The sequence below is a fragment of the Lithobates pipiens genome, unplaced genomic scaffold, assembly GCF_037356315.1.
Source record: "Lithobates pipiens isolate NorthernLeopardFrog02 unplaced genomic scaffold, aLitPip1_a1.2 Scaffold_25, whole genome shotgun sequence".
NCBI lineage: Eukaryota > Metazoa > Chordata > Amphibia > Anura > Ranidae > Lithobates > Lithobates pipiens.
In genome coordinates, this window is record NW_027507787.1 from 187,514,377 (window position 1) to 187,529,817 (window position 15,441).

General features: G+C 42.0%; 1 protein-coding gene across 1 annotated transcript in view; it reads right to left on the reverse strand.

Moving 5' to 3' along the window:
• The window catches only part of TRIM8 (tripartite motif containing 8), a 108,017-nt gene that overhangs the window by 19,807 nt on the left and 72,769 nt on the right, over positions 1-15,441 (reverse strand). The window contains exon 2 of the mRNA XM_077455301.1: positions 1,355-1,450. Within this exon, the coding sequence (XP_077311427.1) occupies positions 1,355-1,450 (96 nt within the window). The remainder of the gene's footprint in view (positions 1-1,354; positions 1,451-15,441) is intronic.

A 15,441-nucleotide genomic window follows, 5' to 3' on the forward strand; every position in this document is an offset into this window, starting at 1 on the left:
GCCCTACCCTTACCCATTCAAGGCATGCCTCACTAACAGCTAGTATGTGCTGGTGTGCTGTGACTCAGCTTGTAGTCCACAGCAGGAATGTCCATCCTAGGGTAACAATGCTGCGCCTGCTTAGGAAACACCTTTGGGAATGTTGTCACCCGATGACAAAAAGCTTCTGGGTATTTGATTACTGGCAGGATCACCAGGTACATATAATGCCAGATTCACACCCATGCATTTTCCTGTGTTTTTGTACTGCTTTGAGCATAACAATTGTCATGAATTGATGTGGTGCATTGGTGCATTGCACAGATGTAAACTAGAGCAATAAAAAAGAAACGGACAACCTCAGCATAAGCTCATACGTGCAAATGGACCCTAAAACAAAAGCACATAGTGATTTATAGGTTTCGACACACTTTAAAGGAAAAGTGCACTTGTGAGTAAATAGCTTTTAACTACCCGATTTAACATTAGCATATCAAACCTACACAAAAGGAGGCCATATACTTTTTTTTTTTTGATGCATGCATAACTAGATGGGGTGGGCTGCTGTAGATACATTTGCAGTACAGCTGCTTCTAAAGTATGGTATATGTAACTTCTCCCCCATGCCAATACTTTCTTCAAGCTGTACACAGAATGGTCAAAATCTTATACTTAAAGAGGGATTCCACCAAAAAAAAAAAATATTAAAAGCCAGCAGCTATAAAAACTACAGCTGCTGACTTTTAATAAATGGACACTCACCTGTCCCGGGTTCCAGCGATGCCGGCAGCCGAGGCCGATCGATCGCTCGGCTCTCGGCTGCTGCAGTCACCATTCTAGGTGAGGGAACCAGGAAGTGAAGCGAATCGGCTTCACTTCCCGGCTCCCTACTGCGCATGCGCGAGCCGCGCCGCGCAATAGGAAATCTCCGCGCTGTCACTGGGACCCGTGTGTGTCCCAGCAGACAGCGCGGCAGGGCAGGAAATGGTTTAGACTCCCACGGGAGTCTATGCCCGGAAGTGGGTGAAAATACCTGTCTTTGACAGGTATCTCCACCCCCCTCCCCCCTGAAAGGTGTCAATTGTGACACCGGAGGGGGGGAGGGATCCGTTCAGCGGAGGTTCCACTTTAGGGTGGAATCCCGCTTTAATGATTCGGGAGGGCTAGTGGAAAGTATACACCAGAGTGTCCCTTTAATATACTTTGCATTCATCACTTAAAGAAAAAATTATGATCTCTGGTTGTGTCCAATGGGTTACTGTATTTGGGTGCTTAAAAAAAAACAACACAGCTAGTAATTTCCCTGGGAATCCAGAGAACTGATAGACTGCAGAGGTAAAATGGCTGCCTCTTCTACAAATACACTTGTACTGACCTCCACTAGTCTCTTGTCTGATTCCAGTTTGTACAGTTGGTCTTCGATGTCTTGTTCCCGCTCCTCCAGGCGGTCTTGTTGTTTCATAAGCATTTTCTAAAAGACAGAAAAAAGATAGGATTTAGTAAAAGAACAAGGCAAAAAATTTCCGAAATACTAAATTATTCTTATTGTGACTATTAATACACTCAACCGGATCTGGTTTCATTACATAAATACTGTTAGCTGTCTGAATGTGTTATATACACCTAATAGATTCGTTGTGGCTTATGTGTCACCAACCCAACCGCGTTAGTCAGACTCTATAAGCCAGCAAGAAAACGCAATACACCACCAACGGACTCTCCACTCCTTATCCCCGAATATCATAACTGTATATACGTGGGGTTAGGGTGTGAAATAAAATGGTTATAAAATGGTTACTAAAACGAATACTAGTCATTACAAGAAAAGGACAGCTAATCACCCGACATTACTAAAGCATTAAACCTAACTGCAAGTGGATGGAAAATATGTCACAGCAGTAGCTGGTTTTCCTATAACAGAAGCCCTCCATGCAATACCAAGGCTGGTTTTACCATCAGACACAGTAGGCTATGCACTTTTTTGCAGATGAAAATTTTTTTTTAAGACGTTTCTTTATATATTCTCACAAAATGCACCTGGGTTAGGTCAAGCGAAACAAGAGAATGTTCAGGTATAAAAGATGATAATATCAAAGGGGAGCTGCATCAAGAGATCCCCCAGGGATGGAAATATGGCTGGAAAGATCTACTACTACTACTACAATAGCAATATGGCTGTAGCTGATATCCTCAAATCCAAGTGTAAAACGGGGAAGCCCAATAATATTTCTTTTTAATTAATGGAAACCTTTCCAGAAGGAAATGTGGGGGCTGCCACTGCTGATAGATCACGATAATTGCCTGGCTGTCACACTGCCCCACATCCTTTAATAGTCTGAGCCACTAAAGCTGGCCATACAGTTACCAATAGACTTCCCTTATCCTTGGGAGCAAGCCAGGATTGGTGAAACGGGTCAAGGAAGGTTGGTTTTCAGTCACTTTTCTAACAATCAAAAAACACAGCAAGAGGAGCTAAGTTTGGAGTGTGGCTGATATTTTTTCCTCATACATGGATAAAATTTCATCTGTTTCTTTCTGAAGTGGCAAAAAAATTATCCGTAGAAGGCACAGCTGGCACCACCTGGCTCATCAAACTTTGATCTGAGGATGGATTTTGTTGGCTGAACAGTGACTGCAGGTAATCAGATGCAGTCACTGTAAGCCCTTGTACACATGGTCGGACATTCCGATGGAAAATGTCCGATTGGACCGTGTTGTCGGATAATCCGACCATGTGTGGGCTCTATTGGACTGTTTCCGTTGGAATACCCGACCGACAAAGTTTTAGAGCTGGGCTGTAACATTTTCCGACAACATAATCTGATCGGACTTTTTTCCGATCGTTTATAGAGAATTCCGAATTGGACAAAGTGCCACACATGCTGAGATCAAATTCCTAGACCAAAGCTATTGGCTACTAGCCTGAACGTAGTCCCGTCGTAACAAAATAACGTCATCATGATCTGAACGATCGGATTGTCCGACAACTTTGTCTGACCGTGTGTATGGAACACCAGTTTGGGACATAATCCATCGGACAAAATCCGTCGGACAAAATCCAATGGATTTGGTTGTCAGAATGTCCGACCGTGTGTACAAGGGCTTAGAGTATTCTGACAGCTGGCACCAGTGGGATTGCTCCATCCAGGGTGTTTAGTGAGGATGGAGGAATCTGTTAGATTTATTTCATTTACCTCACAGGCTGAACAAAAGGAATCTTTGTGTGTTTGGCTAGCTTTAGCCAAAGACATTTTCAGATAAGTAGTTAGCAGTATAAGAAAATACAGATTTTGAAGCAAATCCGTGTTCCGACCATTCATGGCAAATTAACAGCTTTGCTTTAGCCCCCCTTCCCAAACATACTGTATGCTTAGCATTCCCTCAGTCCCCTGCAGCTCTATTTAACACCAGAAGCTGAAGGAAATACTCAGCACTTCCAGGTATGGAGGAGCATGTGACGCAGCTGAGTTAATGATTCTTGTCAGACCAGAAGTCCATAGCTCTGTGTACAGATTGGCATACACATCTCGACTGCCTCTTGTGCAGCCCTTTGGGATGCCAGGGCCTCCCGTGGAGCAAACTTTGCCTGATTTGGCAGGAATCTGTCAAAATTTGAGAAGTGTATGGCCAGGTTCAGTTAAGACTTTGGTAACTAATAGGCCCTTAGTGCTAGCAGCTGAATGCAATGGAAGAAAGACAAGTATGTGCTGCCGGGGAGGGCCACGTTAGAGAGAAGCTGTTGCTTCAAACTGCATGGACAAAGCACAAGTCCATCTTTGAGATGTTCTCCTTGAAGGCTCGCAGTTTTATTGTTCACAGAAAGAACGGATGTTCACCTGAGTTATGTTAAGTGGTCACTCGTAATGCAGACATTGCTTACTAGGGTGTTAACAAATGTGACCATTTCAAACATGTACAGCGTGTACATTACTAAACAGGAGGGGACCCAACCTTCATCAGCTTGTGAGCCATATTCATACAATAAATAGTGTTGAGCCATGCAAACAGGTAAAGCACACAAAGAATAATGCAATTATTTACACTCTGTATGTTCATTTTTTGCCAGTTCCCCTTTCCAGAGAACAGCTTAGGCTGGAAAGCAGATCTGCTGACATGGAAATGTCTAGCCCATTCCAAATTGGCATTCACTATAAGGGCTAGTTTACACTTGCTTCAAAACATGGCTTCGGACATGCTTTGTTAAAGCTCTCTGAACGCCAGTCAAAGCTCCTTTCACTAAGTAAAATGATTAGCTTACAGGCCTGTTTACACCTTGCTTTTGCTTGGTGCTTCGATTGGCTTTGGTGGGGCTTCAATGGGGCTTTGATGGGCCTTCGAAGAGGCTTCGGTGGGGCTTCAAGCAAGCTTTGTCATAGACTTCTATGGAGGCTTTGAAGACGCTTTGAAGCACCACTAAAGCTACATGGGGTATAATTTTTGAAGCAAAGCAAAGCAAAAGCAAGGTGTAAACAGGACTGTATAAGCTAACCATTTTATTTAGTGACAGGAGCTTTCAGTGACGTTCAGAGAGCTTTAACAAAGCCTGTCCGAAGCCTTGTTTTGAAGCAAGTGTAAACTAGCCGTTAATGTGTGTTGAAGCCAAAGCAAGTGTAAATGAGCCCTAATGGAGAGGAAACAGTGTCTACACAGTTGATTAAGTGTTTGATCTGCCAAGTGAACATCTTCCTTATCAAATACTATATGGCCCAGTCAAGAGTGTACCTTATAGCCACAGATCACGTAACTGCTCTGGGGCCCAGTAGTTAAGGGGGCAACTAATATTTATTAGACTGATTTAAAAGCAATTGCTATGCTGTAGTTAGTTATTGTTTATAGTAGATGTAAATTCTAACTAGATAACATTCAGTGTGATAAAGCACTTTGTATCAAAAAACAAGAGTCATGTTTGTTTCTTTGAGCCTCTAGCTTCTTTGCAGCTACTTCCTGTCTACATGCAGTGATTGGTCTAGTCAGGCATCCTGATGGTGACAACCAAGTGAACAAGCCTGTGTAATCTGTGTTGGTATGGCGGTTTATAGTATCCATTTTAAGTACATGCGACAGGGTGTGTTACCCTAGAACAGGAGGTGCCTCCATGGTAGGATTACCCAGTATTATTTTGATGAAAGCTTCAGTTTTATAAATACAGCATTGAAAATGACTTTTGAAATAACATTAGCATATTAAAGAGGATATGAATATTTAAAGTGGAAGTCAATGCTAAAACTAAAAAAAAAGACACAGGAGACAGAGAGCAGGGCTGTGGCTGACAGAGGCACATACACTGACAACAGTGTCAGGGCTCAGCAGCTCTGATATATCGTGGTCAGCATACATGGGAAGGGCTTAGCCAGGCAGGATCAGACAGGTATTACAGTGGGCCAAATGACAAAGCACAAACGCTGCGCTGTAAAACATGCTTTAAGGCTCCATTCACACCTGTACGTAGCATTTTCAGGCAGAAAATTGCATGTTTTTGTGGCCTTTTTTACCGTGATTTTGCGGCGTTTTTTACTGCGTTTTGCCACGATTTTGTGCAGGGCAAAAGGTCACCAATGTAAAAAGAATAAAAACACCCAAATCTGCCCAATTTGAGCAACAAAAAAGGGTCCAGAACTTGTTTAAGCTTCAGGCGACATGGGGTGGAGATGTGAACCATCTCCATTGATTATAATAGATTTTTTTCCCCTCCAGCGTTTTGTAGCTGTAGGCTTCAAGCTACAAAATGCTCAGGTGTGAATGGGGCCTAAGGGAATAGGATCTGCATTTTTTGGGGGGTTAACAAATGCTTTAAGTGCATTCTGACCCTAGTTATGGGGTCTGACATGCCCCCCAACCCTCCTACCACAACTGATCCATCAACAAGGAGATGGCTGATTCATAAGTCCAGCTTGGGCTGTGAGCGCTTTCCCAAGACAAGCAATGGCAAGAGGAATGCAGATGGAGGATGGACGTATCAGGCATTCCTCCTGCCACTGTTTGTGGAAAGTGCTCACAGCCGAGACACACTACACTTTTCAATCAGAAGTCTCTTTCAGAGTTGTTGTCGGGTCAACTGTGGCAGAAGGGAAGTGGGGCAGGTTGGACCTCATAATTAGAGTTTGAAAGCACAAAGAAGAAGAAGCATGCGAAAAAGTACATGTACATTGTTCCATAGGGGACAAAACTGTAACAAAATATTATAATGATAGATCTTCTTAAGAACAGGTGTTACTAGGGGTAATGCATAGAATAATGTCGGAGAGCTTGGGGGCAAAAATGTTTGTACTATAAGGAATGATCATGTATAATATATTGTCATCCATAGGGAAGCACACACTTTCGGTCACACTCATTTAATGGACACTGTAGAATCCTTATGTGACTGGAGCAGCATGTTTACTGACTGTGACATGTGCAAGCAAATATAGTCTGAAACTGCTGAGCCCAAAGCACATGTAAAAGCACTCAATACAATTACTAAGCCTAATTCCAGTTAAGCACTGCCACAAAGAACTTTTTCCAAGTGAATCACGACATAAGTGGGCGTAGTCTAGGCGCACACAAAGACATTCCCCGCAGAATGAATAGCTGACATTCTGGTCTCTAATAGGTTTAAAATATTCAGCCTAGCTTCTCAGAGTAGAATTTCTTGTAATTAAATCATTTATCGAGAGAGTCTGCAAATCACGTATTCAGTCACACAGATATTGGGTAAAAAAAAATGCCCTAAAAAACTGTGGCTGTTTTAGCACAGGCACCCCTCCCAGAAAAATGTATATATTCCAAAAATGTGGGGAAGGAGTTTGATTTTGCAATTAAATTCATTTAGTACCAAAATGAGGATCTGTTTGTTATAAAACAACAAGAACCATGTATGAATGGTAATTGTAATATAAATACATTTTTTTTTCTAGAGAACAATATATTGTAATACCAACACCACGTTTCGTAGCACAACTTCACCACTTCTTCAGGAAAGGTGCTCAAATAACCTGTGGTCAGCTGTAGAATGTTACTAACTAGGAGCACAATTTGCACACAGATGTCACCCCCATAACAGGAAGTGCCTGAACGAGGACCTTCATGGCAGGATCACCAGGTATTACTTGGTACACGTAATGAAAGCTGCAGATGTATAAGACCTGAACTTCTGAAATTGCATTTTAAAGCCTCATCATCCATCATTCATCTGGTGCAGCATCATCAAGAGGCTGACTGCAAAAACCTGGAAGAGACAGTTGTCCTGATAATAAAGTAAACAAAGATGGCAGCACAGGATGAAGCAGAAGAGTGGCGGGGTGGAAAAGGGTCAACGCAGGACTCGCTGGACTTGTGAGTATGTTTTTCCTGGATAAAAGACCAACAAAGGTAAACAGCATATTGTGGGTTCATTTCTTGGGATTTTTTTTTTTTTTTTTTTAGAGTAACAAGAATGTTCTAATAATAAGGATAATTATTGGAGCGCACAGCGGAGCTTGCTATATGACACAAGGCCGGGTAGCATTCCAAATAACATTGGAGACGCCACTCTTAAAATATGAGCAATGACATCACTTCCTTCTAACTATACCATAATGCAGTTATAATAGATGGATGTGGTCATGTTACATCTATAATGCAATATTTTTTAAAAGCTGTTGTTTCATCAGATTTGGCGACCTGTCAGATTTTGTAACGGAAGTGGTGTTGCTTCGCCGCCATCTTGCTGCACCTCGCACTCGTGCATAGTAAGGATACACTGAGAAGGGTGAAAGCGGACATCTTATTACACCCACCGGAGTTTTGCATTTTACACTTATTTTTTATAGTAAAGTGAGCTTATATAGTGAAATACAGTACTTAGAACTCAGTCTCACTGGTTAGATGTTGAATATTAAAAGCAGCGGCAAGCCCGCTCATCTCATAGTTTTGCTAACCTGATCCTGATCCTAAATCCATGGAAGGATCCTCAAACATCACAACCTCAAACCCCCCCCCCCCCCCCCCCCCCCCCGCAGTGCGATCAAATCCCATTCGCTAACATGTAAAATGTTTTCTATTGTACTACCACCAAGGAACAGGCCTTTCACTAGGCCAAACAAGACTGCATTGTCCTGCACGCTGTCAATTCAGACACCCATCACAATCTTTCGCTTTGGCGCAGGGCATGGATTTATTATAAACTCGTGACATTGCTCGACATCTTTATTTTCATTAGCTTCCATTTTATTTGGCTTAGAGCGTGGCTGGTATAAAAATAAAACGCAGGCCTCAGTCATGGTTTAGGATCAGCTCTGGCTCCAGCCAAGGCCTGTCATGGCTCTGCGCCCACAGCAGATTCTAAGGAGATCTGCATGGCGATAATCTCCATCGGTGCTCCTGGCATCACCGAATGTCACCGGCTTGGAGGCACAGCGACTGCTGACTGAAATAAACTGGGGAGGGGAAGATTTAAATAAAAAAAAATACAAATTTTCAGCAGATTATTAGCAACAGTAAATTATTCCATCTCCGGGAAAAGCTTTGCGGATGGAAAGAGCAGCTGAGATTCTGGCACTGAGGCAAATGTCTTCATAAAACTTAATTTAGACCGGTTTTAATTTTTAACCCCACAAGGCATACACCTGTGATGTGAAATAACCGATAGAAGCAAATTCGTTTTTTTTTACAGCTTAAAATGGCTTTACCTAGCCTAAAAGAATTAAAGGAAACGTTACTTTAGATAGAAAACATAAGATCGCTAAATCAGAGATTTTTTTAAAAAATGGAATGTTAATAAAAGTGACCATTCTTTCTACATTTCTAGCTGCAATTAATTTCCTAAACTGAACTTTTTTTTTTTTTTTTTAACTATTGCGGTCTTGCAAAATATGGCAACCCAGAAGCATTCTGTACACACCAGAAATCATATACTTGTGTGATTGATTTAATGCTTCCCTCCAGAAAGTCTGTACAGAGCCTGAAGTCAAATTGTAGTTATTTTTTTTTTTAAGATCTAAGGCACCTGCATAGGAAAAGGAATACTGGGTCTGTTTTTTTTTTTTTTTTTTTTTTTTTTTTTAGTAATACTGAGACTACTCGGGCGGTGATAATGAATGCAGACCCCCCTTGCAAAGCTCACGTTAAGGCTTATATCATCTTTTAAGACTATTGGTAGCTAGCAAAAAAATTTTGTAAGATCCTTGTTTAGCATATCATTTATCTAGGGAGGACTACATTAATCCACAGAACCTAATTAGGAATTCTGGTTTATTGTTCTCGCTTAACTAGATAAAAAGTGAAATGTGATTGGATGCAAGTGATGTCCCCAGTTCAAACATCTCTGGCAATTATTGGAAAAATAGCTTGCTATGTTGGGGTTCTCTTGTAAACAAAGTACTCATTACAACTTGCTGAAAAAGATCTGCGCTATTCACCATAACAGGTAGCCTTTGAATGTTTTCACAAAATTCCCCTATGCGACTTTCTTTAGTCATAGTACTGTCAATGGGGAAGCGTCTCCATGCTTATTAAGGTTCCACTACAAGATTTTTTATTCCGGGTGTTTGCTAGACAGGGGCGGACTGACCATTTGGCCACTCGGGCACTGCCCGGGGGCCCCATCAGGGTTGCCAGCCTCAGTAAAACCAGGGAAAGTATGTAAAAATCTGTGTTTTTTTTACATCTGTCTCTGAAATGTCCCTTACTGACATCCTTTTGGTCTAAAAATCCTGAGATTATAGCTGCCCCACCTCTCCAGTACTTTCTCAGCCAATAGAAACATGTCTGTGTATACTGTGTGATTGTATAGTGTGTGTGTGTGTATACTTTGTGTCCCCATAATCTCCTATTGCCCGGGAGCCCCATGAGTTATCAGTCTGCCCCTGTTGCTAGACCATCTGCAACAAAGCAGACCACTAAATGGCAGATGTATTCATATGTAAAAAAGATGGACCAATATAAGTGAACATAGAATGCATCAAAACACAGCTTAACACTAAAATTAACATAGCCAAACGTAATACCTGAATATAGTACTTCCAGCATGCTAAAGGAATCTTCTTTTTTTTAGTTTTTTTGTTAGATGTCCAAGGGTTAAAAAAAAATGCCAATTGCCTTATCTATATTGTTTACGTACATTCCATATTGAGCCTGGCATTTGTTTACGTACATTCCATATTGAGCCTGTACAATATTTCTCCATAAATGACGTGTAGATACAGTATAGGCCAGGAACCATAGTGAAACGTAGGTGGAGGGCCTGCATGATGGGGTTTGGACAGAAAGGCTAGCAAGATAAGGGTTAATCAAGTTAGTAAGAGCAGGGGGAGGTCAGAAAGGTGGTGTGGTCTTATGTAAAAGGTCATTGGTGGAGGATAGGGTGTGGCAGGGTGGGACAGGGTGGTCCCTAGGGGGTTGCTATGTGGGGTGTGGGGAGCCTGAGAGCAGTTGCAGTCAGGACAGCCATCCAGGGACATTCTCCCGCCCGCCCGCCCCAAATTTTAGTGCAGTTGGTGTCTGACAAGTATTTGTCTGGTTTTGTGTTGTCTTTCCTACAGTCGTAGCAGCTGGCGGTGGTCGGAGGGTTTTTGAAGGCGGGGATGGTAAAAGGTATTCGGAGGAAGATGGGCTGGGCCCATCACTAAACAAGTGGATCTGCCCTAAGGAGGGCAGAAGTGAGAGGTGGCTGTATCGGCTGGGTGAATTTTGCCAATTATTGTCTCTGTGCTGGCGTAAGTCACGGCTAGGGGCCGGGTAAGAGGCAAAAGGGTGGGCCGGATACAGAAAATAAATGTCATTGGTGCCTTCAAAAACCCTCGGCAATATATATATATATATGGTTTCTGGTAATTTTGAGTTTAATGTTTTAAAGTGTTTTTGTTATGTTTGGTTAATAAAAGGCTGCTATGGCCATTTAAACCCAAATACAGGTGTCTGGTATTGTTTATTTCAGGGGGTTATGGGTAATGGGTTTTTGGTTAGGCCTAAATTGGACAATACCCCATACATGAAATGACCAATGCCGGAGAGCATTTTTGAAGAGCAAATGCCAAAATTGTCACCTGGCTCAACTCTATAACAATCTATGTATGGACACCCACTGCTTGGAACTATACTTAGTATAGTTCATTATGGGCTGTGTGTAGGAGGGGAAATACCAATTACACTCCTCATTGACATATGAGACATGCCCCCGTCATATCACAACTAGAACAAGTCATGTGTGTCTCTGGCTACAGAAGGAAAGACAATCTTTTGTAGTTTAAGTGTACCTGTCATTCATATCCTACAAAGCTTACCATTCAGTCAGGCCAGTTTGTTTAGACAAATAAAAGGAAAAAATTTAGCTTTTCTTGATAAAAAGTGCTTGTATGTGCCCCAACATCTTTACCTGGGGCACAAGTTCCCCACCCCTGGCCTCTGTCCATCGAGGGTACCAAGCAGGGGACTGTTGCCTGGAGCTTAGTGCTACAAGTGAACCATAGGCGGGATATCAAGTATCTCTTAGGCAGCAATTTAAGTTTTAGTTTTAAGTTTTTGAAAGACATGTTTACTTTAAATATAATTTTCCACCATTTTTAAACTCAATCATTTATGGATTTTAGGAGAAAGGGGCCAGTCTGGATGTCACCACACCACTTCCTCAAACGTAATCTATCCAGCTGTACACGCCACCGGTAGCTCTTCTGGCAGAGAAAGAGTGAGGAAGTTTAAGCTTGAGCACTGTTAAGCATGTAAACAACCATGTGCATGAAGCCTAGGGTGACCTGATTTCCAAAAAATAAATTAGGGACACCCTACTGGCCGCAACCGCTTTTATACTTCCATAATAACACCCCTGTTTGTAGCCACAACCACAAAAAACTCCACTCCATTTTTAACACCATAAAATGATTGGTCACAATTTGGAACAGGAGGCAGACATTTCAGATATAATGACAATGTGCCCTGGGCACCATGAGTACAACTACTCTGCTCTGGATCAAGACTGCGTAATGCACTGAGTGCAGGGGTCAGGAGTGCATAGCGCAGAGTGCCTAGGTCAGGAGTGTGTAATGCACAGAGTGCAGGGGTCAGGAGTGTGTAATGCACAGAGTGAATAGGTCAGGAGCATTTAACACACAGAGGGGCGGGGGTTAGGCTTTTGTAATGCAGAGATCAGAAAAAAGCAACACACAAAGTGCTGGGGTTAGGAGTGAGTAGCTTAGTAACTGAAAGCTATCTTCACTTATTCCATAAGAACTAAAAAAATAGAAAAGCGCTGCTACAGACAAATCATAGGAGCTTGTCTTTGCAGCAAAAATGTCTCTTCTGATTTGTGAATAGGGTTACATTATAAAATTGTAAGTAACAAGATCTGCGCTGTAATAAGCTCCAATTATTTACCAGACTCTCTTGGGTATAGGAGATTAAAGCTCAACACACCATAAGATGAGGATGCTTCTTATTGCGCTTGCAAACCATTACTTTTTAAGTCCAAAAGCTGTAAAGGCAAAGATAACCTATTGTCTAATAATTGGCGCACATGCAGCATCATATTCTGGTCGCTGCAGCACTTATGCAATACGGGTCAGACCATCAGACTGAACCAGTGGGCACTGTCCCTGGCAAATAATGGCAGATAGCAATTTTTCTTAGTAGACTAGAACCCAGCAAACGAGTGCAAGACCAGCTCAGAAAAATTATTGGCAGAGCTATTTTTTTCTAGATTCAGTCATCTCTGACAAGCCACCAATCAGATTCAAACTTTTTATATTTCAACTGCCAGGACAAAACATTATGATTGATGACAGTGGGCTATACTGACTGTGCTTATTTAACACAAGACAGATAAGGACAATTTACAGAATTATTAAAAAAAATAACCAAACTCAGCCAACAAATTGCAAATAAGGCCCTAGAATGTGGAGTTGCTCTTACCCGTTAGTATTTTCACACCTGCCTAGGTTTATAAAAGGTACAGTGCTGGATAATGCAGTGCAACTCTCCTACACTTACAGGATAGTATCCACAGAATCTTAAACTTAAACCCAGTCACTAAAATATAATATAAATTTTGATGAATAAATCATGTCATATCAAATGTTACTTTAAATTATTATTTTTTGGGCTGATGGCTTTCATTAAAACAATACCTAGTGAGACTGTATGTGAATCTCCCCCCTTCCTAATCTCTAGGCCTGAGTGCCGGGGCAGAGAGAGGGATGTCAGCCTTGTGTAAGTTCTGACCCAGATCTGACCAGGAACACAAGGAAGACACGTATCAGCAATGTAGGAGGCAGGATATCAAGAGTTGCTTTGTCCTGAATCAGCTAAACAGGTTTGTTTTGAAGCCACATGTTCTTTGCTTGTTGATCAGTCCGGCTGCATAAGAGAACCTGTCAACTGCTAGACCTCAAGCTAAAGCCCCATACACCCGGGCCAAATGCCAGACCACATCGCACAGTTCAGTAAACACCGGCCAACATTCGGCCCATGCGTATGGCAACCGGTCCGACAAAAGTAGGCCGTTTGGCCAGCTTCTGTCGGACAAGTATGCTGGAAAATCAGCAGCTGACTGGCTTCCGATCAGCACTCTCAGCACTGATCGAAGTGTTCTGGCGGGGGGTGGCCATCCCCCTGTAAAAATACAATAGCTCAGTGAGGGAGATTGCTGTACTAACAATGCACAGTTATGCCCCCTACATGTTACGCCCCTACAAGTTACCTAAATGCACAGTTATAGCACAGCGATTGGAGCAGACAGGTTTTTTTTTGTTCAACCCACTGGGTTCAACAGAAAGAAAACCTCATAGTGTGTACCAGGTTTAAAGGGGTTGTAAACCTTTGTGTTTTTGCACCTTAATGCATCCTATGTATTAAGGTGCAAAACACCTATCAGTGACTGGCCCCCCAGCTCCCTGTTTTACTTACCTGAACCCTTGAACCTGACCCAATGGCGATGCGCTCTCTCTCTGCTCAGGATTCTCGGCTCTTGATTGCATAGATTGACAGCAGCGCAGCCATTGGCTCCCGCTGCTGTCAATCAAATTCAATGATGCAGGTGCCGGGGGCAAGGCCAAGTCCTGCATTCGGCCTCTATGGATGCCGCATGCTGGACGCGGGAGCGTGCCTGCAAGGTAACCCCCTCGGGGAAGCGCTTCTCCGAGGGGGTTATCAGATGTGGGGAAGAGCCGCGAGAGCCGCCGGGGGACCCCAGAAGAGCAGGTTCGAGGCTACTCTGTGCAAAACGAGCTGCACAGTGGAAGTATATGTTTTTTTTTTTATTAATTTACCTTTACAATCACTTTAACGCTATTTCCAGCTCCTCAGTGCATTTAACAGTGAAAACAAAAATAAAGTACCATTATGGTTACAAGCTCTGTTATTCGCACTGTTAATCACGCTAAAAGATGGCATATGTTATAGCACGAGATCAGAAAACTGAAAGGCTTATTAGCTCTGGCTCATCACTAGATGATTTATTCTCAGAAAAAAAATGGCAAGAAAAAATATGGGGCAAATATAAATCCTAAACAAGCCTACAAAACTCTGTGAAAAAAAAATAATAATCAGCAGGTCCAGAGATATAGGCAGCTAAAGTTATATGCAAATCTCTGCTTTGCTTGGGGAAAAACAAATCACACACAGCCCTGCCCATTTTGGTCTAAGCAGCTTTTTAATGTAATGGATGGCCTCATTAACCAATAGAGGGGCTCGGGAGGTAGGCAAATTTGGGTCCAAGCTCGGCTTTTACAGAAAAATTTTTTTTTTAGATTTGCATAGAACTTTAGTTGCTTATATCTGAATCTACTGATCATTTTGATGCAGTTTGAGACTAAATACTATGCATATGCAATTTTTCCAAACTCAGTTTTCATTGCTCATAATTGTAACAGCCTTTCAGTCAGTTGAGACCACCAAGTGATAGATACTGTAAGCAGTTTTTCCTCAGCCTGAAACAGATGACATTAGTTTGCACTCATCTGCACAGGAAATGTCACGTTTTCTGAATGACACCTTGCACATTGCAATAACCGACCCTCTAAACGACTGAAATAAAAAAATAAAATAAAAAAATTCTTTAGAAAGGATTCTGACCCAGCTCTGTACTTTATACACAATAATGAACCGACTCATTGCCCGGCTTGCCTCTGCATGAAAAACCCTGATTATAATTTCACAAATACTGAGCGATGTTTGAATAAATGCACTTACTTCCTGCCACATAAGCCTGGCAAATATTTGACAACAAATACCTGTTTCTTATGAAGCTCACATTTTCATACATTAGAGCTGCTTTCCTCCACCTACACACAGATACAGGGTCCCCTGCCACAGGCCCAGGCACTGTCTGCTCTCCAATTATTCAAATACTTTTTAACGGCTCACTATTTCAATAAATAATTCACGGGAATAGCTTTGCATTAATATTCAATGGCATATTTAAAACTATAGAATATTTGATAGAATCAATCATATACGCAGAAAAGGCAATATTCCCAGAATAAAAAGTAATGCTTTATTACATTTTTTATGACT